The 27,382-nt window shown below is 32.9% G+C and overlaps 1 protein-coding gene across 1 annotated transcript; it reads right to left on the bottom strand.

The window, feature by feature from the left end:
- Window positions 1-807: 807 nt before the first annotated feature.
- On the bottom strand, window positions 808-27,129 carry LOC130622594 (transcriptional repressor NF-X1-like). The gene is made up of 26 exons (XM_057438068.1): window positions 26,971-27,129; window positions 16,902-18,749; window positions 16,606-16,680; window positions 16,118-16,168; window positions 15,401-15,461; window positions 14,174-14,245; window positions 13,832-13,935; window positions 13,689-13,724; window positions 13,259-13,303; window positions 12,476-12,554; window positions 12,090-12,298; window positions 8,173-8,270; window positions 8,067-8,094; window positions 7,473-7,661; window positions 7,058-7,177; window positions 6,835-6,914; window positions 6,457-6,561; window positions 6,154-6,282; window positions 5,794-5,873; window positions 5,607-5,705; window positions 5,421-5,462; window positions 4,706-4,795; window positions 4,043-4,109; window positions 3,534-3,679; window positions 3,122-3,235; window positions 808-2,766 (listed from the first exon to the last, which is right to left on the bottom strand). Exons 2-26 carry the CDS (start codon window positions 18,745-18,747, stop codon window positions 2,688-2,690), a joined length of 4,044 nt encoding a protein of 1,347 aa, XP_057294051.1. The 5' UTR covers window positions 18,748-18,749; window positions 26,971-27,129; the 3' UTR covers window positions 808-2,687.
- Between the last annotated feature and the right edge of the window lie 253 nt (window positions 27,130-27,382).

Here is a 27,382-nt window from a genome sequence, read left to right on the forward strand (position 1 = left end):
GTTCATAGTTCCTAGGAGACTTCAGGTTTCAGGGTCAAATTTTAGAAAACATTACATTTTTCTCTTTTTATAAACAATTTATTTTTAATTTCGCCTCAGACACTGTTTCGTTAATAGGGGTAATGCACCCAAAAAGATTATTTGGTCATTGTCTATGTACATACCGAAATATTTATTTTCAAAGTATTAATAAATCAAAATTACAAGTTTATTTTTATTTCAGACAAACAATAGGATTTAAATTCGCACTATGGAAATTGTACGCCACTTGATCAATTAATTATTTGATAAGAAAATTTTTGACCATTTACTCGCCCCTCATGCAACAATTTTTGGTTAACTGTTTAAATTTGACATTGTTTATAAAAAAATGTAAAAAACGCTCTGAATTTTTTAAAAATTTAGAAGGAAAATGTAAGTTATTAGTTTGGCTGCTCGTTTCGATTGTAATTATGTTAATATCATTCATTAGTGGAGTTACGAATTAAACCAGTGCTCAATTTTTGTCACATAAAACGTTAACACAGATACTATTCTTAAAAAAAATGATATCACATTTAGCAATTTCGCAGATTATAGAAGGAATTAATACTTTGGGACTAAATTTTAGGTTATTCCATAAATTTTAAAAGCATTTTCATTGTTTCAGATTATTTAGGAGAATTCAGGTGTGACCACACTGATAGCCAACTTAGCTAGTCTCAGGAACCATATCAAATTGGAGATATTAGTGGAGGAGAGCATAGAAGTAACTATTATAAAAAGAAAAGGAGAGTAGAAACGAATAATCCAAAGAAAGACAGGAAATCATAAACCTAAGCAAATTTTTTTTCATAATACCATAATACAAGTTTGTTGTCCGCCAACATACCGATCATGAGATACACGACTGAAATGTGACAAAACATCTGCGTTAGAGAGCAATTTTGGAAAAAAGCCGTGCCTTCCTTCTGCTCAGTTATTGTTGACTTATTATAAGGGATGGACAGCATCACAGCATTTTAAGTATAAGATTTATAAAATCGATAATAAATATCAAAAAAAAAGTTACGAAACATTTTGTCAACAGTCGGTAGTCTCTCTCTATATATATTCATTGTAATCATTCTTTAAAACTACAATCACGCACATATATTTTTCACAAGAATAAATACGCATTGTGAAAAGTATATCTTTTCTGTTAGTGAAAGTATCCACGGTGTTCGTGTAAGTGGCAAAGGTCACACGTACAAGAACGAACGGAAATAAACAACTTCTACTTGTGTGTTAGGGAAAGTTTAGGACAAAAAAATATGTCAACTATATCAAATTGCGAGACAGTGGTGTAAAATAAGGACCACAGACTCCGGTCATTATAAAGGGACGTTGTACCTTGCCGCACCGTGTTTACTTACAACTTTACAAGTTTCATATCCAATACGTGATAAAAATAATAGAAAACGCGAACGTGGTATATAATAAGACCTTATGAATAAAATCCAAGACTTTACAAACAGCAAGGAGGAAATAAAACTGCATGTCCAGTACACACAGTGACTAGCTAAAAATCGACCTTCTAATATTGAACTAATTAGCTTGCTTTAGAATCTTTTTTGGTGGTAATCATTGTTTTACAAGACCAGTAGTGTTTGTGGAAAAGTAATATCACATAACTCAGTTCTTTCGTTTACACTCCAGAACAGAAAACGCATGAAGCATGTTATACTTAACGGCTAAAGTATGAAAAAACCTCAGCGACTGTTTCAAGACAGGTTGTGCACCCTCACAGGACGGTGAAGGTTTTCTCCGATAATAAAATTAATACAAGTATGTTGACAGACGGCTGAATTAAAAGTCGCAAAAACATTGTCTTCTGAACATGACTTATCATAATTTTCTTTAGCAGCTTTCAGATTTAAACCTGCCACTGAATGTCACAATCTTAAAAAAAAAAAGATATATAACACGCAAGCCTATAAAATACAAGCGTAGCTGTAAATATAAACAAGTAACTATGACGACACTTTCTAGTTAATTGATATATCTCACAGAAAAAAACGAACAAAACAAACTATATGAACATGAAAAACTGTATAAACGAGTCAACTATTTTGTCTTGCTATCTTTTTCACAGCGTAACCGAATATTTATGAGACAAGTAAATGGAGTCCTTTGAATTTAGAGAGATAGAAATTTGTCACAATGCCTCGCTCACAAAAAATAAGAAAATCACGTTTCATACGATATAAAATCGAAACCGAGAAATCACAACAATTATCCTATCAATAAATATTTCTGACCAACATTTTGAATTCCTAATATATTTTGGCAACAAAGCACAAACCCGTATTCACTACTCATCCGAGTTTCAAGTTTTATTGCTGACAATAAAAGCGAATTTATGTATCAACATATACATTAAAAGTGCTACAATGTTAGTCCTGCCAAGTACAATTTCACTGTATTCAAAACTTATTGGAAAAAATGAACTGCATCACGGGTTGTGGTTGTTAAAACTGTCAATGACCCAATGCTTTCTTAAAAAACTGTCTATAAAAGCAGGGTTTTCCAGTTTAGTTAATCAGTAAATTAATTTGTCTTGTTAATAAAAAAAAACAGAAATATAAATGGAAAACAAATACTAAAAAAGAAATCGAAAGCAATTTTTTTTGAATCCTTTCATCTGACTTCTCTTCAAACATTGACTGTTATTGTGGATAGTCGTCATCAAAATAATCCACACGTGTCGATGTTTGGTTCTGCATTGGTTTGATAGGCTTTGTTGACCTGTACAGGTAAGAATAACAATAATAATTTTCAACAGCTAATATGAGTCCTTTCTTTAAGGTCCTTGTGGTCAAGATATTAGATTGGAGCTGTACACTAATATACCAAGGTACTAAGGGTCGGTTTTCATTAAAGTCCGTAATTGTTGTGCAATTGTTGTAGAAATAGAAAAAAAATATTTACAACATTTGTTGTGAAACATCTCTTGTGTCACTTTGTTGTTCAACATTTGTTTACAGTAATCGCAACGGTGAATGTTGTACAAATGTTGCTTAACAATTGTTACATTAATGTAAACCGACCTTTAAAAGAAAATAGTGTGCTACTTATATTAGAACTCAAAAAAATATCTCACCCTAGAAACATGACGTTGCCTTCTTGTGTCAGCATGACAGGTGGAGGAGGATTAGATTTCATGATCTCTCGATCAACAATAGTTGATAACTTGACATTCGGTACATACGAATCTCTAAAACAAAAAAATCCCTTTTTATTTTATATAGTATTCTAGCTAGCTCTAAAACAATAATACATTTTTGTTGCCAAGTTTTATTAAGAACTTCTAAGCGAGGTTCTTTTCTTTTTTCTTTTTTTAATTTAAAAATTTTCTCTCGTTTAATGCACCCCCCCCCCCCCCCCCTCTCCACACGTTGGCCTCTGTTTTTGTTAATACACAACCCCTTTACCTTAGGACAAACGCACTTTTTAAACTTAAACCCTTATTAACTTGACCAACGAATTACGCACTGACAGAACAATGAGCATACTTGGTAGCAATAACAACAGTGTTTCTTTTTGGTTCAGAATCTTGGCTATACGTCTTGCAGTTGTACGCTTCCGCCAACTCGTGCACGATTTTACGCTGACTTGCATTCATCGGAGGAAAGGGATGATGAATTTGAGATTGAGATGACTGCAATATGAAAGAAAAAAAAATCATACAAAAAAAAACAATCAATGTATGGTAAAACAAAGAAGTATAACTTTCGAGCAAACAAAAACTTTGAAAACTTCGAAACATTTCGTAGTTCGTCACGTTTATGCACATGTCGGCTAGAACAAACTGCTATCATTTAGCAGGGTGAACACTCTTGAGTACGGTTACATTTTGCCATTTTCTCAGGATAAAAGGAACAGAATAACCAACAGTCAATTTGTTTATTTGCAAACACAGAATAGAGGTATGACTGAAGAAATAACTACATAATTTCAATTATAAGAAACTTCAAAATATTTCTGTTCCATACTGCCACAATATGAAACCAAAATTGTTCACCTTTTTAGCATTCATTACAACACGATCTAGTACCGTCTCCAGCATTTGGATGAACGAATATTGAGACCTGTCAAATTTAAAAACAAGTGCCATGTAAAAAAACGAAAAACAAACATAACATAAAAACAATAACTGCGTTGCATTAAATGTTCGCTGATTATGCAGTAATACATACTACACAAAGTTAAAAAAATACTGCGCAAGAGATTTTACTTAAACGGCAAAAGCTGTGAGTCAAAGAGAAACACATAAAAAAATCAAGGGAAAGAACTGTCGCGATAAGCTCCTTAAATTTTTTTCGCGAGAAATAACTTACATGAACGCTCATTTCAATATTTTGTTGTTGCAAGATAAACTTTCGCGATAAGCATAGATGTTGATTATTATATGTACAAGGGGGTCCTGAAATAGTGCGTGCAAAGTTACCAGAAAATGGCATCGACGTGAGAAAATCGATTCAAAGAGTTGGTATAACAGTTATTACACGAAACCTTAAACAATAAGGCTGAAAATAATATAAAGAAAAAATACAAAGTCCAGAATAAATAAAAATTCACCAAAATTAATTTTCGCAAATAGCTTTTTTAATATATTTCAAGGGGGCCTCATTTGCGCGATTTAGGCCAAAAAATTGCAAAATCGTAAAAGTTTAAGCGAACCTACTTTGCTTCCTGTTTGAGTTGAGGTGAAAATGCAGCATGTTGGAACTGATTCCCATCTGGATTCTCGATACCAAGAGCTTCGGCAAGCCTTCTAAGATTACATGATCAGGTTGTATAACAAAGTGTGTGTTTTCACAGCTGTTAAAAAACTAATTTCCCTGAGGAAAATACCAACTAAAAATTCGAAATCCCGAAATTACCCCGAGTTATAATTTTTTTTCAACATATTTATTTTTTATTTTTTTATTTTCTATATTTTTTTTTTGTTAAAGGTTTAGAACGACCACATTAACAAGGTTCCTACTCATTTTTCAATTATTATTTACGGATATTTAGGAGAATTGAGCATCTTTTCTAGGAGATTTTTTTGATTAGCGTTAAAAACCCTACACACATTTATAATTTAGGAGAGATTGAATTAGTAGAAGTGTAAACTCAGAATCACAAAAACCAGGTTATTGACAAGAAATATTTTGGACATTTATTCAAGAAATAGACAGGGAGAAAGGACAAGGAAATTGCCAAATGGATGTTCTATAAAAATTAGAAGAGATTTAGGAGTTTTTACAAAAAAATGTTTTTTGGAAGGGTTTAAGGATTTTTAGGAGGCGTGGATTAAATGGAATTTCAAACGATTGTTTTGTATAAAACTTTTACTAGCGAAGCTCAAAGCTCCTAAATTCTCCCTGAAAAATTGCAATGAAGGTTCCACTTACTTGTTTCTCTCCAATCGAGAACATTCTTCATCACAATCCAAACTATAAAACAAACAATTATTGCAACAAGAACAAAAACATACAACGTAAAATAAACATTTTAAACTTGGCTCTGCTCTTAACAGCTTTGTCAAGCTTGAAAATGGTAATTCTACTTTAGTTTTAATGCTAGGTTTTTCTACGTACAATTTTGGTCGCTTGTCTGCATTGGTAATGCTCGAAATGTCAATTGAATGGCCAGTTTGTAGATTATGAAGCTGACTTGTTAGCATCTCTGCATTGAAACTACAAAAGAGAAAGAAATAGTATTGTCCAATCATAGAGTATATTGGAAACTAACATCACCCCATGAAAACAAGAGAAAGAAAGTTACCTTTGGTAAGCAGAGTTGACAGTACCAGCTAAGCAAAATGCACTCGCTGATTTACGTCCACAGCGACACGTGATATTGACCTGAATACATTAACAGTGCGTTAAAATCTGTTTATTAAAATAAATCTTATTTAGATCTAGAGTTGTGATTTTTTCAAGTCTAACTTATTTCGAGGAAACATACACATTTCTGGATCTTTTTTTACACTAGATAAAAATTTAATTTCACTACTGCATATTAAGTTCAACTCTCAGGTTGTTAGCAATGTGATAGACAAGGCATTCTTAACCTACAGCTTGTAGCATAACACTTCATATAGGAACGGAGGGCTTATTATGACGTTACATTAAATGCACATACCTGCGCTTTGCACGGTGTTGCGGGACAGTCTTTCCCACTGTGACAAATGGCACCACAGTCGTGAGCACAATCTTTTCTCTTGATAGGACAAGTCTGAGTGCAGACCTCTCCAACAGCTATACACGGTCCCTGGTAAGAAATAAAACGTCATGTTGCTATTTACATAAAAAAAAGTTTAAAGGTTAAAAAAAATGTTGTGGTCAGCATAGTGTATTTGGAAATTTTTGTCAAAGTCTGTGGTACTGGTTAATTCCGATGTAATACCTTTCCTGGGTGAGATTCATAAATTTTTAAATGGAATACCTTATGGCATGTTTTTATACATTTATGGAGTTGACAGGACAGAAGCTTTCCACACTTTCTTCCACAAGATACCTCTGTTAAATGACACGGTACATTCTTCCAAATCTAAAAGATAAGAAAAATCCTTTACATATTGTCCCTAATCTGCATGTTCTGTGGAAAATTAATAACTTTTGGTAGGTGCTTATTTTTTTTCTTCCTTACTTTTTATGTTTAATTAACATCTAATAAAATCATGCTCATTTTTAATCAAAATGAAAAGACATAGACTGTACACAACTGAGAAAACTATGAACCATGGATGTACGACTGGTGCATTTAGTTGGTATACGAAAGCTTAAACACTGAAATAACACTGCTAACAAAATGAAAACTTGCCTCGTGACCTCCCATACATTGTTTTGTTGTCAAAAACGTGCACGGTGGACAACTGTCTTCGTTGTGACATGGATGAAGCGCTAGAAAAACAAAGATATTCAGCATTTTGCACAGTCTTAACGTTTAAAAACTTTTATCCCAATTTAAAAACAAAAAGGAACAAAATAAATAAATGAATAAGCTTTAAACAGTGCCATTTAGGAAACAAACGAGATCAACTTACGTTGATGTCCACATTGATGTGATCTATTGCATGGCTGAGAACATTCTGGTGGTTTAGTGCCACATGCAATAGGCGGGTAGATAACTGTTGCACCACAATGACAGGACAATTCATCAAAACCTTGAAAATAAATTTGATGTCAATGTTTTCCCCATAGTAAAAACTAGAAATTCTTAATATAATATTTTGCTACTTATTGTGGGATTAGAGAAAAAAATAAAAATTTATTAGAATCATTATAAAGAATATTGTCACAAAATTTCCATAACTGAGTAAACTTTATTCCTCAAATTAAGACAACATAGGATTCCATCTTTAAATTAAGATAAGAGGCCCATAACAGCCAGCACTGTGTCCTTTTAAAGACACGTTCATGTAAGCGTAATATTAACAGAATGGTATCCAATTGCGATACCTGCTCTCCAGCATGGAGGACAAAACCCAATATGACACACTTCATCACACTTGTGCGTTCCACAGGAGAGTTTCTTTCCGCATATAATATTACAACTATGCTCTTTGTCTGTGCAACATTTTTGATTGCACTTGTGACGACCACACTTTCTCTTCTTGTTGCATTTTCTCTCACAGAGTATTGGCTCATCTGAAATAACAATGTCAAAACTCATTTTTTAAGTTCCTCACACAAAAATTGCAGCCCAAGCAGTGTATGAAGTAAGGGATTGTTGCTGTGATATTTTTAAAAAAATGGGGAAGTTTAGCTACATAAAGGTACAAGAAAGGGCTAAGGGTACAAAAGGGTACAAAAAGATTTTGCAGTTATCTAGGTGATTCTTTTTTCGTCACCCGGTAAGCTGAAAGCATCAAATCTTTTTATTCTGGCCTCTTCAATTTTTTGTTAAAAAATTAAATGCAAAAAAATTTTATTGGATGCATTTGTGATTTCATGTTTCAGATTTGGTATACAAAAATAATACCACAGGTATATACAACTAGAGTTGCTTAACAAAAAAATAAAAAAAATAATGGTGTCTTTACTCCACCCTACCTGGTTTCACATCTTTGCAAGGTATATCCTACAAAAAAGGGTAATAACATAAGTAAAACTGCAACATCTACTTCCTTCTAACAAAAAATATATATTTACACTATACCTTTTTGATAGCAGTACAGCGACATTTCACATTTGTTATTTTCTCGCATGGTTTGCATTTACCAGTATGGCATCTCATCATACACAAGTGGGAAGAACCTAAGATAGAAAGATAAAGACTTTACTTGCTTGCCGTGTGTGACAGTTTGCTTGCTGTGAATATGAGCAGGCTTCCACTGAACACAAGTCATATAAAAAGACTTTTATAAGAAAAAGACGTTTATAAGAAGACTATAAAAAAATGGAACTTAAAAAATGAAACACTGACATTGGTGGACCTGCATACCAAGACACTTACACTTCAACATTATTGACATTGTTACAATTGCATTGTTTAAAGTGCTTTTTACTGGGTTACAATTGGAAAAAAAATTAAAATTGGTTGTTAGTATTCGGTTGGGGATTTCTACCATTCAGGCAGTAAGTTTGGGAACTAACCTAAAGAAAATTTTTGGTTTTTGTTGTAAATGAAAAAAATATCCTTGAAATGATTATCCTTAGGACAGAAACACATAAAAAGGTTCTGCTTTAAAATGCCAAAAATGTGTCCCTTAGATTAAAATAGTTGCATCTAGCTAATGTTTTGCTGTCTTTTTCAGCCAAACATGGTAGTTTTGAATAGCAACAAGGAATTCCTGTGTGGTTTTTAAGACGGATGTGAATTTCTGTGGATTCATCCACAAATTATTTACGACTAGTAATCTGTGAAGAGTGCCAATAAACGGAATTTGTCACGAAATCAGGTAGGTGTTTACCACGTTTACTATAAATCTTTTAGATTATTTTATTGTTGTATTACTAGGGTTTTGTCTATCTCAGTTACAACGAAAATATCAGAGGTAGCAGAGAATAGGTAACAATTACAAGATAACACCAGTGTGTAATGACAAGAAGTAATAGTTATGTTGATGAATTAAAAGCTTGGACATTGTTAACAGATTTAGAGAAAGAGAGGCAAGGCATTGCAGTGGCTTTGTCTTTGCCAGAAGAAGATTCAACACAAGTGCGAGATAAAGTGTTTTATGAGATTAGTATTACTGATTTGAATAAAGAAGATGGAATAGACACTTTGATAGCTTTTATGAACAACTGCTTTAAGAAAGATGAATTAATTAACTGATGTGTTTGAACATCCACAAACTTTGAACGATATAAAAGAATAAATGAAGAAACTATGGAGTAGTATATAATAGAATGTGTAAAGTTGTATTATAAATTAAAGAAATTTGATATGACATTACCAGTAAGTGTTTGTTTGATGGAGGAACTATGTTTAAACTTTGACAAGTCAACTTTTAAGCAAAAGTGATTAAGATAAAAATACTTTTTCAGAAGTTCTTAACTGTGTTGTAGTGAATAGTGCTTGCTCAGATACTGTTACTGCAGAGGATTGGCTTAAGTGTTGTTTGGATTCATTATACAGAAAAACAAAACACATTTAACGATCTCTCAGTAACACTCTTTTGGGTGGGGAAGGTTGGAAATCTAATGGCAAAACTAAAATACCATGCAATATGGCTAGGACAGAATGTGAAAACCCTACAAAAAATAGACCTTATTTGGTAAGGTAGATTTGCAGAATACAGCATTAAGTCATTATTGCATACCCTTGAAAAATGAAAGTTTGTTTTTCTAACTTGATATCTATGAGAGTCATTTCAAGAAAAAGAAAAGAAAGTTCTAAAATTGCACAAGCAATTTTAACATTCCACTGCAAAACGGTTAGCAAGTCTATTAGTTGATGCAAAACTATATTTTAAGCAAATTTTGGATGAAATTGAACAAGACTGTGAAATGTGCAAGAAGCTTATATGGACGTCAGATCAGTGGTCTCATTACCATTAGCTATTTAAAATATAGTTGTTTTATCTCATTCATTCATTTAAAACCCACCTGTTGCAACAAATTTTATCATAACGTAACAACAGAAAGGTGAGTGATTTAACAATAAAACATAACGGTCAAGAATAAATCGAGATCAGTGTCGAAGATAAAAAAAGGTATTCCCTTTAAAGAATAACATATAAAAAAAACCTTGAAAAAATGATTTGAAAAAGTTTTTTTGGAGTTAAGTGCGTTTTCTATTAAGAGGTGCTAAATTTCAAAATGCTGCCCAATTTCTTGGTGTTCAAAGAACTTATATAGTAAATCATTTTATAAAAATATACTTGTGTTACTATGCTGGTGTCAAACAAAACATCTTAGAATCGCAGCTATTCAACTAATGGCGAATGAAGGAAACATTTTTGTTAGCCTGCATTTTTACAATTATCACATAGAATGACCAAACGAGGAGCATAATGCAACCAATGAGTGTATTAAAAGGAACCCGAGGTATAAAAAGATGTTGGACTTAAATTATAGAGCTTAAATAGTTGGTTAAACAAGTGCAAATTTTATTGTAAACAAGTTACAGATCTTGAGTTATTGGAGAAAAATTAAAAGGCCTGGGACGAGCAAACAAGTGCCAATTTGGCAAAAAAATTATGTTAATCAATTCAACTTTATATTGTCTATGCATTGATAAAGTTCACATGCACATTCTTTAACAAGTCAAAATTACTGATGACTGAAAATGTCAAAATTTGCTACTACTTAAATATGATGACATAATTTATGCAACATAATTAAATATGAAATTCTTTAAATGTGAATATCTTGAGAATGACCAACATCATTATATACCTTGGGTTCCCTTTAACCAATGGGTAGATTACATTTGACAGAGACAATAATTCGTTGCTGAATGACATTTTTTTTTAATTTAGACACAATTTTGTTCAGAAGACTTTCAGCACGGTAGTGCTCATCTCTCTTGGAAAAGGGGAGAATGTTTAATATGTTCACTATATATATTATCGTTATCTTTTAAATTAGTTTATTATTGTTGTATGACTGTTTTCTTTGTCTATCTCAGTATATATATTGAAGTTATCAGTAGGTTCCCCCTAAAAAATCTAAGCCCCAGAAAAAATTTACTTCAACCCTTTCCCCCTAAAGGCCGATATACACTGAAGAATATTTACGAAGAATATTAACTTTTTAAATATTCTTTTAATATTCTTTTAATATTTTTTGGTAAATACACATAAAAATATTAAAAAATATTGCAACACCTGCATACTAATGTCATATTTTTTCGTTATTTTTTAAACATATACAAATGGTAGGTTGTATGAGGCCTGTGTAAGAAGTGTTATGTTGTACAGTAGTGAGACATGGGCAGAGAAGCAGGAAGATCTTGACCGTTTAGAAAGGAATGATATGAGAATGGTTAGGTGGATGTGTAACGCCAGTCTGGGAGACAGAAAGAGTTCAGATGAGCTAAGAAGCAGGCTAAGTATCCGTAAAATTAAAGATGTTATCCAGATAAAGAAGATTGAGTTGGCTGGGGCACTTGGAAAGAATGGAGGGGATAATTGGGTAAGAAAGTGTAGAGACTTGATAGTTCCTAGGGCAAACAGTCTAGATCAGATTGAGTCCAACAATAGCTGAAGTTTCTCTGAAGTTTCTTTCACAACTTTTTATTTTATGTAAAAGCGCAGTTTCGAAAGAAAAAGTTACAATGACGTCATATTTCAATAGAAGTATGCTTATGTTGTACATAACTTATTGTTTGTATATTCTTTTCTCACTGAATATAATCAAACTGATTTGATTATATTCAACTTGTTTTTTATTTGAGCAATATTGAAAAAATATTCATGAATTTTTATTCTTCTACAAGATACACGGGAAAATAATGGAAGAATATTAATCTACTCAAGTTATTTATCTAATTATTCTTCTGTGTATATCGGCCTTAAAAAATGACAAAAAAAATAATTTTAAAATGCACAAAAAAAAATTTGAAATTTATATGGTGGCTCACAAACTGAGGTGCATTTGGTTTGGTTTTTGGTTTGAGTCACCACTAACCTTTCGGTCCACATTTCAGTTTCTTTCCACAGAAGCTATCACAGGTAGGTATAGAATCTAAACATGTTTTTCTTTCTTCTACATTAAGTTGAGTGACAGGTACTTTACCACACGGACAGAATTGCACATTTGCAGGCAGCAATGGACATTCTTTACAAGGACCACTGTGACATGCAGTCTCACATTTGTGATTTTTGCAAGTCAGATCTCTAATAAACAAGTCAAAAATAAATTAAAACACAATGGAACAATAGGAAAGTGAAAAAAACACTAAATTTAAGCTGTTGATCATAGGAAAACTACTTTCTACACAAAACATAGAATTATCTCACACAACTCAATGTTACCAAAATTATTTTATTTTTTCTCAAGAGCTCAATAATTACCTGCCACATGGTTTACCACATGAAAAATTCGTTTTATATTCCCCATCGAAATTGTCCTTTTCAGTAGGCAATATTTCACCTTAAATGAAAAGCAAAAATAAATTAATAAAATTATTTACTATTACTGTAATGAAGAGATAGTTACAGGATGTAGGGCTGTTAATAAGGGGTGAGTGATAGCTCTTGCACATGCAAAGACGTACCTAATTCTGAGAAATGTTATAACTGCGGATCCATCAACTGCTCCCTCAGTTTTACAAAAAGTTTATCTTAGCTAGCTAAACTTGGTACTGTATATTTGTTTTTCTAGTAATTCGTTTTTTTGTAGATTTGTAGATTAACATTGAACATATTTTAGTTTCGGAATTAAAATTGTGCCAGTGATATATTGCCCATTTTGCTTGTAATTGCAATTATGCAAACCTGCTTCATCCCTGTCTCAATAGGGTTCACCTCTTGAACCAGTGAAGGATTGCATAGCTAGTTATCAGCTGTAATCCATGGTTATCAACTACAAAGGGTCGTGTTGACATCTTAGTCTATGTAATTCTTTATCTGGATCAGGAGTCGGTGGATTAGCTTGGGTGTACAGGTTGACTTTAAGAAGGCTTTTTTTGTTGGTTAATTTTTCCACAATAAAACAAAAATAATTATATTATTTTTCTTGTGTATCACTCGTCGTGTTTCGATTTCGTTTTAATTCTCAATACAATTTTATCTATCAAAGTCTAATAAATACTGGAACCGCCTTAAAGCTTTTTAAATTAACAACAACAAATTTACCTGTTCCACAGTTGACTACCCTTCTTTGCTTACCACAAAAACATTCTAAAGAACAAATTCATGCAATATATTACAGAGTGTGGAATGGCCTTTGTCTAATTTTCTTAAAGAAAATAATCCTTGGTATTAACAATACACTGAAATCTTTTAGAATAGTTCTAGGATAATTCTTTCCCGCTAGCTTCATAAAAACTGAAAACTTTTGTATGAGGCATAACCATCACTGTATTGTTAAAAACTGGCAAACACATGCTATTATTTAAAATAAACGATGAGAAATTCTGAGAATCCAGAGAGGGGGTAGCATATAAAAAAGTGCTTGGCATGTTTAAGACTGGTTTTCACACTACTATAACAGGAAACACATTATAATTTCAGGAATACCTTTTTACTACTTGTTCTAAAAACAAAGCAAAACAACACAGCATACCTTCATTGTATTGTACATCACATGTTTCACAAGGACCTGTTGAAACAAAATTAATATAAAATAATAGTTGCAAAGGGTAAAATTGGCCAAGTTTAAGTATTTTTATGCCATAACACAATTTGTTTGAAAACTTTTATTTTTACCTTGATGGCACTTTAATTGACAATGATGTTGCCCACACTTGAGTAACTTTGAGCATGTGTTATCACATTTTATGAGATTTGGTTGACCACACCTCAACTTGGTCCTAAAAGCAAACACCTTAATTAAAAGACACATATATGCTGCTTCAAAAATGCTTGTGTCAATCTTATTTGTACACAGATTGAAAACTGTTAAAATCAAATTGTAATTTAGAATTTAAATAATTAACTTCTTCCATTTCTGATATCCAAGTTAAACTAATAAATTATCTTTAAAAAACTTAAAATGTGTAGAAGTTGTATTTCCCTGGCCCTGAAAGCTGGCATTATAAACAAACTTACGATGTTTTTCCACATGGGCAATGCTTTGACACCATAACAGGACACGATGGACAAGGTCCAGGATGACACAACCTTTAAAGAATTAAAATATATACCATAACAAAAAATGACAACGCCATCCTTATTTAGAAATAGTCTCCACGATCATTTATTTTTTATTAAAATTGAAAAGATTACCAATATATGGAAATTGTTTCATTATTTTTTTACATCATTTCATAATTGTATCATGAAACAAATTAAATGTTTTATATTCTTTAATGAAATTATTCTATAATAAACAAGAAAAATGGATTGATTTTGAATCTATTTGTTTCAATTAAAAACCCAAAAAGCTGCCATATTTTGTTCTAAAGTCAAGCGAAAACCTTCCTTTGAAGCTAAAATTTGCTGCATTTCCTTCAAAAATAATGAACAAATGTCCTTACACAACTTAACAATCGCTATACCCTGATCTATAGAATGACGAGAACATGTTGCTTTACAGCGTATTTTGAGGTAAAGTGACAAGTACACCCTACAAACATAAAAATCTGCCCACTTTGTTATTAATAAAAACCAACCGAAACTACTACTTTAATGGGAGAAGAAAAGTTTTCAACGCAGTTGTTGTAAAATATCTTTTTTCTATAAGCATGTGCTTTTTACCTGTGAATTTAAATACTCAATGGATAATATTTTTTTATTATTTTTTAACACCCTGAAACAATTTTGAAATTATCTGGAATTATGCTGTGTGAAACGATTGTACATAAACATTAAAGAAATGATTTTAAACCAAATTTGAAACAAATCAAAAAATGAAATAAAAAATTAAACTTCAAATATTTACTTTACAATCGTTTTAAATTTGTATGGCAAGTTCTGCTAATCAAAAAATAAAACAAAACGAAACTATTTTTTTCGAAATGATTCTGTACTTGTTTGTTTCCCCTCAAGTGTTATATGTTTAGAATTCGCAAGTGATACTGTCGCGGTTTGCTTAGACAAGATTCTCTTGCATTAAAAATATCAATTTTCCTTATGCAATGCAATATGCAAAACAAATATGTGTGCGAAAAATAAGTAAAAAAAAAAAACACTTATAAAGGCAAATATGTTTCCACAATGGAAAGAAAATAAGACAAAGGAAGAAGGAAAATTACAAAGTACAATCCACTTAAAGTTATCCTAAAATATAAATCACACTTATAATCACAATGTTTTGAAAGTAATTTTTTTACTTACTCGTTACAACTATGTTCACATGGTAGATTTACACGCTTCTTTTTACAGACTTCGCCACAACCTACCAACGAGAAAAAAGTTTAGTTTGAGGCTGGATTTTCTGAAGCAAAGTTAACAATAGAAATTAATAGGTTGTTAGTTTTAAAAATAGCGCTCTGGGCGATAGAAATATCAGAAATATGTACATTAACACGCTTCTCAATCTATATTATATTTCTCGCTCTCTGTCTGTGAGCCAATTTAAAAATTGGTGGTATTGTAAACGAAAATGCCAAGATAATCACACATATAATCATTGTAATAATCCCGACCAAGTAAATTTCATTATTTCATGCTAACAGGTGGCAAGGAAGCACGAAGTAGCAATGGGCAAATATGCAAGATGAGCTAAACCCATGGAATTTTCTGCGGGCTAACGACTAGTTTGACAAATTTACCTAATACTGATGATTAACATGGAAAAAATCTACAGGTTGTCCGTCCCTTAAATTATATGAATATTTGTCAGTTTTAGTTTGATAAAAATATACTGCTTTTCTATTTTATTTGGTGTACCTGTAGCATGACTTTTTTGTTGCACGCACACACAGACAAACATGGGTTTGATATAAGGAGAGTAAAAACTGAAAAGCCAAAAATATTCAGTGAAATTTACTTCTGATTCTAATTCCTAAACTAAAAAAACTTTCCCTCTCAGAAATAAATTGCTGCACTTACTGTGTGGTGTAATTCCATCTTTTGGTGTCCAATCAGGATCTCGAACTTTGCCTAATAATAGTATTAAGGTTTAATAAAAAAAATGTAAAAAGAAATTATTTATTAAAACTTTTTTTAAAATGACGGTATTTTATCAATTGAGGAGATTTGAGGAGTTTTTAAGGGAAATGCAATGAGTGAAAAACAAATTATTGCCATTTCTAAGCACTTTAAAAATAAAAATAAACAGCAGGTTATAATTTTATACACAATGAGGGACTATTGATGAAAAAGTTGTTAAAAAATCCACTTTCAGTTGATTTTTAGGGAGACTTTTTCAAAATTGGAAAGAATTGAGGAGTTTTAAGGTGTGACAACTCTGTCAATAATGTCTTGTATAGATATACAAGACGAAATATTTGCAATAAAATAATGTCAACAATACAACTTCTCTCATTCATGTTTACTATTAAATTAGTTTTGATTACCAATTTAAATAATCAACTTACCACAAAAGCAGAAATATTTGTTAGGAGGCCTTGTTGAAACATTTTGACACCCTGGGCATCGCCAACCGCTTTCCTCTAAAATGAACAAGAACAAATTTAAATTATAAATATTTTATATTTTTATTCTTTCATGAAACTATCCAATACTCCTGAACTTTTTTTATTGAATACTGAATTCTTGACCAGAGTGAAAATACTAAAAAATATTAACTAATAGAAAGACAAACACTTTAAACTAAAATAAAAAATCTGCTGTAATTTGTAAACAGAAAAAGTTCAAAATCTCTTTTTTTTACCTTTCACTGCTGCAGCTTCTGATCTTGCCCATTTCCTGATGCAAGATAAGTGAAAGATATGAAAACAATTGCTGCAATTCCATACTTGATTGCTCCATTTGACAGGTTCGCAACACACCATGCATTCGTAGCTACCATTAATCAATTGCTCTATTAATGAGCGGGCTTGTGACGAATCAATTGGTCCACACTTTGTCAAAGCTTTCTCCTGCCACTTTTTTGGATTCTCCATTGGATCTAAGAGTATATTCTGCATGACAGACGGATTTAGGTGTTGTTGCACATGCCGAATATGTCCCTGATGATTGGTAGGGAAGTAACCACTGTAAGATTGCAAGCTGCTCATCCCTCCACTGCTTGACAGGTTACTTCCATGTAAATTATCATGGTAATTTGAAGATGAGAGCAGGCCTGGTGCTCCATGTGTACCCATTTGAGAATACATTCCTGAATAGCTACTAACTCCTTGGTGTTGAAACATAGATGACGGATGATTAAATGCATGCAGTGCTGCAGCTGAAGTGTTTGTTTGATTTATGGATACTGGAGAAGCACTGTGATGGACCGTACCATGAGAAACACCAGGTGCCATACCTCCATGACTTACATTGGAATGTTGATGATACACACTTGAGTATGATGTTGGTAGACCTGATGCAAGGTTTGCATTGTGCTGACTTATAAGGGCCTGCATATTAACATTTGTCTGATTAACAGATACTGATCGATCTTCAATGAGATGAGGAGAATTATACATAGCTTGCTGTGCAGAGCTGATTTCTCCTGAACTAGGCAGGGGTTTAACAGGTACAGTCTGTGCTGTTAATGGAGCATTTTTTACAGCACGTTTTTCAGCATTTTGTTTACGGTTATGTTGAACCTCGGGGTCATTTTCAAAAAAGTTCTTTACAAAATCTAAGCTCCTCTTCTGTTCTGTTTTGTCTTTTGTGGCTGGAACAGTCCTTTTAGTGGCATGCATTTGACCATGATCCTGACTATCAAGACTATAAGGATTTCTAAGGATACCTTGACTATGAGCCACTTGGCCACTTTGAAACTGCATATGCAGCCAGTTGGGATCCATGGGTGGTGGACCCCTGCCAGAAAAGCCAGATTGTGTGTAGTAACTGTTTGGATGTTGTTGGTTATTGTGCTGGCCATAGTTTTCAGATGCTTGTTTGGGCCCTTTAGACAGTTTATTACGAGGTCTGGCTCCTCCACTGTTACCCAAAACATCAACATCCTTTTTGTTGTCACTTTTGACCTTATCAGGATTGGGTGCATTAGGTTTTTTGTTATCTTTGCCAGCCTCAGTTCTGTTTGATGAGTTAGGCTTGTTTCTAGACTGGCCCCTGTTTGCATTTCTATGGTGCCTATTTGATGGTCTATGGGTTTTATCCTCCTTATTCTCTTTTTCGTCGTTACCAGATTTTGATGCTGCATCTTTTTTGGTTTTGCTATCGTGAGGACCTTTGTTATCCTTTCCTTCCTTGGTGTTATCTTTCGTACTTGTTCCGTTTTGCTGTTTTGCCATGAATTCCTTTAACTTTTGGATTTTTTCAAGATCCTTCTTGGCTACACCAACAAGTTTTTCAGTGCACTGCTTATCAGTTTCTGGCATTTCTTCTTGATCCTTAGAAGAAGGTTTCGATGCCAAAGCCCCCTTGTTATTTTCTTCTTTTGCTTCAACAGTAGAAGCAAGTCTCTGCTGAATTTTAATAACTGGTGGCTCTTCCTCTTTCTTCAATTCGTCCGAAATTGAAGGTGCTCTTTTCTGTTGGCTAGAAAAATCAGTCGGTTTGTACAAGGCTGGTCTGTTTCGAGCTTGTTGACCATAATATGCCATTACTAAAAAAATACAAAATCTTTGAGACAGGAATTAACCAGAAAATAATATGTTAAAAGGTTCATTCTAATGGATGTACCTGACAGAATACAGAACCATGTTAAAAAATCTCTCAGGCTGGCCATTTTTTTAAAAACAATATTATAAAACACACAAAAAAAATTATTCTGTTTTGAAAAACACATGACAGCAAGCAAACAAACAGGATGACCGAAAAACATCAAATTTTATTTTCCAGGTTTGTTTCTGCTATTGTTAAAGTAACCTACGAAGTCGCTTATAAAAAGTTCTGAATTCAAGATCAAGTTTCTGAACAATTGAATTTTTATATATTTCTAGTACCAAAATATTTCTGAGCAATCCAATCTGTTGACAACCTTGTTTTGTGTTCTAGATTGTTTGCAAGCATACTTCCTAGCAATGTTTGACACCTTTCTGGCAGCTTTTTACCCAAACCCCTTCCTTAAAAAGATCATATGATCTCATTCAAAAAGTTTGTTCCTCATTTAGGACTTTACTGGTGATATCAATGCATTTTAAAATACTCTCCCATTAAAGACAAAGTGATTCTTCCTTCCGCAGAGCTGAGCCAAGTTTGGTCGTCAACAAACAAAGAAATTAATCAATCACAAATTAATCAAAAACAACTTATCAAGGCCAATACAAGGAAGGATAAGACAGAAAAAAAATGGTGAAAAAAATTCATTGTAAAAATTCAAAGTATCCTTGTATCCACTGAGAAAACCTATTTAAGTTGTGGTCTGGGAGCACTGTAGACCACTTGCCATTGATCCCCAGTAATTTCAACATTTTCTTTGTAATGAGTGAAGAACAAATTATTGCTGTAAAAAGTAGCATTTCTATGCTACAGGTAATAAAACTAAAATTATGAAGATTTGAGGAGAAAGTTGTTCCACTTCAGACAAAATTTCAGGAAACTTTTGAAATTTAGGAATTTTAAGGCGCCATGACAACCCTGTACTGGTAGAGACAACCAAAGGACAACTCAAACGTTTGTTACCAGTAACTACCAGAACATATACATTGTTCCTGACGATGTTGAAAACAAAGAAAGGCTGCATGGTGAAATTAGTAACAAAGTTAGTATCGAAAAATGATGTGGAGACAGGAGGCGTGATAAAGGTAATGATTTGTAATAGCAAGCACGTTTTTAAAATACTGAACAAAAAATGATTCTGATGATGGCCTTTGAAATGTAAGGTCAAAATATCAATTTTAAATCGTAGGAAGCTATAACATCACCGTAGATTGTTTAAATATGTTCAAATCCGATCGTTGGAAGCTAAAACATTGCTGTAGATCGTTTAAAAATTATCAAAACACGATTGTATGAATCTAAAACATCGCTGTACACCATTTTAAAACCATCAAAATACAATTGTACGAAGCTAAAACATCACCGTAGATCGATGTATATAGATATTTTAAGTAATTTGTTAATAAAATTTCTTTAGAAATCGGTGCGTGTGATGAACATAATAATAATGATGGTGTTACATTTAAAGTGATTTTGAAACGATTTGAACTGAAACGAATTTACCAAACTGTTGAAACGAATTGATGTTGATATTGTGAGACGGTTATGAAACGAATTGCGAAATGATTTTCGTTTCAACAAAATGATTTTAAACTATTTTGAAACGATTTGAAACGAATCTGAAACGATTTTCTTGGCAAAAAAATATTTTAAAATTGTTTCAAATTCGTATAGCGATTGTTTCAAAAACAAATTAAACGAATTGAAACAATTATTTTTGAAACGATCGTGGAGACAATCCCTAAACAAGGTGAATCAATAATGTTACTATAGGATCAGCATTGGGTAAGGCCACTTGAAGTTGATTCTTTGTTCATGGTAATTTGTTGTGATAAAACTAAAATGCGCGATGCACTAATTTTGTAATCACAAAATTAGCTACGTTGTTAAAACAGAACTTTAAATTTTTATGTGATTTATAACAAAAATTAGCTACTTTCGCTAAAATAGTTTAGCAAAAGTGAAAAACAAGACAGATTATTATTGTCAGAGCACCCTCTTTTGTTATGATTATTATATCTATATTATAATACCCTTATACGTCTGTCCGTCCGTCCGTCTGTCTGTCACGCAAAATGGTAGCTTAGCTGCGCAGGTAGCCAGACGCATGCAATGCGGTATAAAAAGGACGGGCGAACCCGTGGATTTTTCCACGGGCTAACAACTAGTATGCCTAAAATTACGCTAGCTAACCTGTAATACAGGAAGACTTTCAGTCAATACCATTTAGGAAAAATAATAAAAACAAGGTAAGAATAAGATTGTCTTAACACCCTCCTCTGTTATGAATTTTACTTCGAAAAATTCTTGCTGCGTAACTTTTAAAAACAAGTTTTGGGGCATGCAAATATTATATCTTTTCACCTTAAAAAATAAGTTACATTTTTTTAGTGAGACAAATTATTATTTTTCTTTCACAACTAAAAAATATAAACTGCATGCGTTATGCAAAAAAAAAAAACAAATAGAAAAAAATGGTTGTCGTAACAACCTCCTCCATTTTTAATATTTTTGTTGTTGTTGTTCTGATCATACATTCTCAATAAAATTATTTTTATTTCGCTGACCAACCGACCATAAGCTACTATCGACTTCGCCTGCAGAATAATTAGGTTGGAGTCGCCTAATTGGGATAATATACACAAGCCTGATGGGTTATGCAACCAGTAATGCTTACTCATTGTCACTGTTATACAAAACACCTATTATTTTTACGCACCTACTTTTCCACCGAACATTGTTCATGGGAATTGAAGAATGGATGTTGCCGCTTAGATGTAACTTTTTCAGTTCTTTTTCCATAGGTAAATTCAGAACAAAACATGACTGACTAGCAGGTTGTTCTAAGGGGAGATCAATTTATTACGCACCTCTATGCTAACGACTCAAGCAGAAACATCAATTTTAGATATTCTATATAAGAACAGAATACTCCTGATAACCCCAACCTCCAAGGGACCAAAAGAATAGTCCTTAAATTTTAAGTTATGTTCAAGTTCTCAGGACATTCGATAACTATAAGATTTTGATTAAAAATGAAAAATTTGATTTATCGAAAGTTTTCTTCCTTGTTTAACAGAAACAAAAATATACCCTGTTACATTTATTGATAATATGTTCTAATGTTGAAGATATTATTTCAGTTTGTCTGTTTAGTATTCATATTGAAGGTTCATCATTTCATTATAATTGAAGGGGATCGAAACTAATAAGAATTAACAAATAAGGAACAAGTTGTTAAAATTACAGCTAATTACAGCAATAACATCTTTCGATGGAATTAACTACTTCTTCTGTAGAACTAGCAACCATTATCTCAGTAAGTTCATATGAGATGCTGTTTATGTGTTTGTCACATTCTACACTATCGATGGCTTCTTTAATCTTCCTGGCCTTTGTTCTAGATTCTCTGGAAAATCTTTACACATAATTTTGTAAATAACATGGCTTTGTTTTTCCAGGTTAATTTTGCCTTTTGGTTTGACAAAGTGCTTCATGGTGTATCTTTAGAGTAAAAAATGCATTTGATCCTGTGTTGCCTTAAGACTCTCGCTGGTCCCTGGTACAGAGGGTAGAAATGCTGGTGTGATGAATTTCTCTGATGTTTTACTGTGTTGTTTTGGGTCTATCTTCTCCTTATTTTATTTTCTACTTGCATGATGACTTTTTGACTGTATCCATTTGCAAATTAAGGGAACCCAAAGTGTAAAATGATGTGGGACTTATATTATAGAGCGTAAGAAGTTGGTTAACAAATCTTTTTAAATTTTTTAAAAAGCTCTTTTTGTTCTCAAGATATTCGCATTTAAAGAATTTCGGAATTAATTATGCTGCATCAGGCCTATCAATAAGGGGAGAGCAATTGCTTTTGCTCACGCAAAGGCTCACAAAATTCTGAGAAATGAGAAACTAGCTAAGCCATTAATTGCTCCCCCATTTCCAAAAAAGTTTTTCTAGCTGAGCAATATTAATTCATCTCACATGGTAATCAATTTTCTTTCTTATTATTTACAGTAAAAAAGAACCAAAATATATAAAAAAGACTGTAATAACACTTCCTTTTATATAATCTTATTCTATTTATTCAGATTGCTCGCCCAGTTTAAATTTACTGCAACTTTGGGGGAGCGATTTATTGTCTGGTGTAATTTTCTTATTGATAGACCTGCTGCATAAATTATGTCATATTTAAGTAATAGCAAATTTTGACACTTTGTGTCATCTGTAATTTTAGACCTGTTAAGGGATGTGCATTTAAACTTTATGAATGCTATGATATTATAAAAGTGAATTAATTAACATTTTTTTTTGCCAAAGTTACACTTGTTTGCTTGTCCCAGGCATCTTATTTTTTTGCTGACAACCCATAACATGGGTCTTAGGAATAAAAAATGAACATTGTGATCATCGTAATTTCTGGACATTTCAAATCATATGGCGGTCAAAACAAGTAGTGTTCCTCACAATATTATTTTACAGCTATAACTATTCTTTATATGAATGAACTTACATTTGATGTGATCATTAGGACTAAATGACTTGTCAAATGTATCTACACCTTTGCCTTTGATTGTTTCTTGTGGTATTTACAATAACAAAAGTGTGATACCAAACAAAGAAAGCAAGACTAACATGTGAAACAAACTTGAATGTGAATCAAATCTGTCCACTTTGCAGATAATTTGGACCAATTATCGTCTTATTTGCATCGCGCAATGGTAACTTATGGCCCAAACCTTGTGTGGCACTATTTGTTGTTTTAAATAATGGATTTCAGCCATTCATGCCGCAGGGAAAAAATAAATATGGCGGACGAAAACGTCACCTAAATAGGCGACACTTAAGGCTGGTTTCCACTTGTCTGGATCGGACCGGATCGGACACGGATTTGCTCTGTTTTTTGTCCGCGCACGCTCAGAAGAGGGTGTTTCTTGATTCAAAATGATCCGAGACTGTTTCAAAACCGATCCGAAAGGAGTTAAAATAGTTTCAACTTTTTTCTGATCCAAGTATGGATCAATACCGGATCCTTTTTTTTTTAACCAATGAATGTTCTAAAATGTTTGATCATGTGATGTAAATTAAAAAGGATAGCCAAAGCTGTATGACTGCTGTGAAAACAACACCAAAGCAACATGGAACAACAGCATGAAGACGCACATGCACATGCAGATGTTAATATTGATACATCCTATGTCAATAGTGGTAGTTTAATTCAGCAACAAAACCCAGATATAAGACATCAGTTAGTTGATTTAATGCCTTCATATCCAACTCTCTGGAATCCTAATTTAAGGGCCTAAAAGGATTTAAATAAAAAAGATGCATGTTGGAGGGAGATAAGCATCAAAATGAATGTGACAGGTATGTAGCTCGCTAAGTCAGTGACTAGATAGTTTTTTATTCATATATACTAAGAATTATTAAGTCAATTTTATTAATGGAGAGTTGGTTTTTTTGTTGCAAGATTGGGAAAAGCTAGCTAATACATTTATTTATATTTTATTCTTAGTGGACACCTTAAAAAAAGAATGGAACAAAGTAAGAGATAATTATCCAAAAACTTTGTCAAAAAGGGAGAAAGCAACAATATCTGGTTCTTCTAAAAAACATTACCAACTTGCAACTTTTTTGAGGAACTATCATTTTTAAGAGACAGCCTTACCAATAGAACACAACTTTCAAACATACCATCATCAATATTAAGCCAAAGTATTGATGAAGAAAATAATTCCACTTCCTCTAATTATAATGTGTCATCCCATGAAAGTGAGATAAGCGATCCACCTGCTGAAACACCACCTGCCAAGCATAGAAAAAGAAGTAATGTTTCGAGTCAAGAAAATGATACTGATTTCTTGTTAATGAGAATGCTTGATAGGCATATAAATGAATCAGACAAACAACAACTATTACAAAAAGAAGAGCCAGTGGAAGACGGAAATAAATTATTTTGTTTAAGTTTACTGGAGACGCTGAGAGGTTTAGACGAGAGAAAAAATACGTTGGCACGAATTAAAATCCAACAAGTGTTGTTTGACATAAAATTTGAAAAAAAAACAATTTATATAGTATACTGCAACTCGTTTTCTTTAAAATTTTGTTGATATTACGTATAGACTTGTTTGTTATATTACAAAGACAAAGTTTCGTAAACATAACATCTGAGTAGGATACCACTCAAATCTTACAAAAGAAAAGCCTTTTTTTTTAAACAAAACAAAGGAACAAAATCAGAAGAGCATTGTTTAGTAATAAAATATTAAAAGATTCAGGAATTATTGAGGACTGTGCTCTATGAGAAAGATGTTTTATGCTACTTTGTATTTTTTAAATATAAATATAAAAAATATTTACTTTTGAGTTAAATATATCTGCAGTGGAGTTCACTGCATTTTGTTGCCAGGAAACACATCCAATGTCTGTCATAAAGTACTCGCAAAAACTATCACGAACTTCCTTAGCCTCCAATGTAAAATTGTTTGAAGACACTCTTCTAATGTCTAATAACGCTCCTTGAAAATTCTCTTCATCTCTCCAACTACCCTCTTTCAGCATACCATTTGTAACACAATCACCAAAGCCAGACGGGCAATACATTTTCTTATCATCCATTAAAAAATTATGCAAGGCTACTGTTGCTTTTGTTATTTCTGTAACGTGTTTTACAGTGCCAATTATGGACCTGCGAAAGATTCGAAATCTGGATGCGCATATGCCAAATGTATTTTCTATTACTCGCCTAGCTCTTGATAGCCTGTAGTTGAATATGCGCCTTCAATCATTTAATAAATTACGAGGATAAGGTTTAACCAAGTTGATTTTTAAAGGAAATGCCTCATCTCCAACGAAAACATAAGGGAAATTCACCTTATCATATCCACGAAAATATCTTGGTTGGGGGAGCTGAAATAGATTTTCATTGATTGCATACCCAATATTTCCGCTTGAAAATACACCTGCGTCACTTTGGCAGCCACTATCACCAATATCAACTAATAAAAACTTGTAGTCTGCATCGCATACTGCTATTAACACTATGATGTGGGTCTTTTTATAATTAAAAAAAGATGAACCTCCACGTGCTGGGGCTTGCATTACCACATGCTTTCCATCAATTGCCCCAATACAGTTAGGGAACTGCCAAAGTTTCTCAAAATTTGCAGCTATTTTTTTCCATTCTGCATGCGTTGATGGACATTTTAACTGTCCTGCTCCCAACAACTTTTCCCATATGGCATTGCATGTTTCGCTTATAATTCTACCAACTGTTGTAGGTCCCACGCGATAACTGCTTGCTATGGTAGATTTTGCATCTCTAGTCACTAGATATCTTAAAGTTATGCACAAACGTTGATCAGCAGATATGCTTTCACGTTTTAGATTCGATTTAGAAATCAATGGTGCCACATAAGACAGAAGTTTTTCGTATTTTTCAGGTAACATGCGAAATTGTTTAAAGAAATACTCGTGATCAAAAAGACGTAGATCTTTAATTAATAGATGGTATTCTCCTTTCTGTTTTCTTTCTTGGAAAATTTTTCTTACCCACCATCTTTTTTTGTATTTATTCCTTAACTTTCTTCTTTGAATGTGTCTCTTTAAAACTATCAAAAGTAGCAAAGTTCTAATATTTTTGCAGCCATATTTGTTTACAATTTTTTTGGATGAAAATTCGCGCTCTTTTAGAAGTGGAAATCTTCACTTGGATCTGGATCGGATTATAATTGGATCCCATCCTGGTCTGATCCGGTCCGATCGAGACAAGTGGAAACCAGCCTTTAATTAAGTTATATATTTCATTTTGTTGCGCAAACATATCGAGGCACGAGTAACAATTTTGGAATCATGGTCGCGTAGACTATCCATTCTGAACAAAGATTTTTTGCGATTTTTTCTTAGGAATGTGTGAAAAGCCATTAAATATCGTATGTCTTAAATGACCTAAGTAGGCTACAATGAGTCGCCTAAATAGGTGGTATGCCCTAATTAGCCTACCGTCGACTAATTAAGTGTTTACCCTGACTGTATGAACGTGTTGTCCCTTAGTTTAGCTATAGTACATATTCCTTCCGTTAGTCAACACCCTAACAAAGCATCAAATAGCAGTCACTATTGTAGGAAGACGTATAGCAAAAAACATTTACTGAAAGTTTTAAACATACTTTGAACGGAGTCATAGCATTAACTTTGAGCATCAAACCAACAAATAAAAAACTTGACCCCAGTCAAGACACCATTTTGACGAGGGAAAGCAAGCGCTTCTTTTGCGGAACGTGCGTATTTGAATCTAGTAAGAAAGTAGGAGAGTATCTTTACTCTCTTCTCCGCTGTGCTTTTGAAACCGGATAAGGTGTCCCCCGGGTGTAAAATATCGACCGGGCTTTTATTTTGTCCCCTTTTTTCTATTAAAAAATAACTTTAATTTGTAAACGTTTTTGTTTTATCAAAATTTCGATATTGTAAAATTTTTTTGCTTATATTTCCTAGCAAATAGGATTCGTAGGAAATTCATTTTCGCAAGAAACAATCTAACAACGGGCGGGTTGTTCATAGAGAGCACAAGCAAACATAAAA

The sequence above is a fragment of the Hydractinia symbiolongicarpus genome, chromosome 12 (assembly GCF_029227915.1).
Source record: "Hydractinia symbiolongicarpus strain clone_291-10 chromosome 12, HSymV2.1, whole genome shotgun sequence".
Lineage (NCBI taxonomy): Eukaryota > Metazoa > Cnidaria > Hydrozoa > Anthoathecata > Hydractiniidae > Hydractinia > Hydractinia symbiolongicarpus.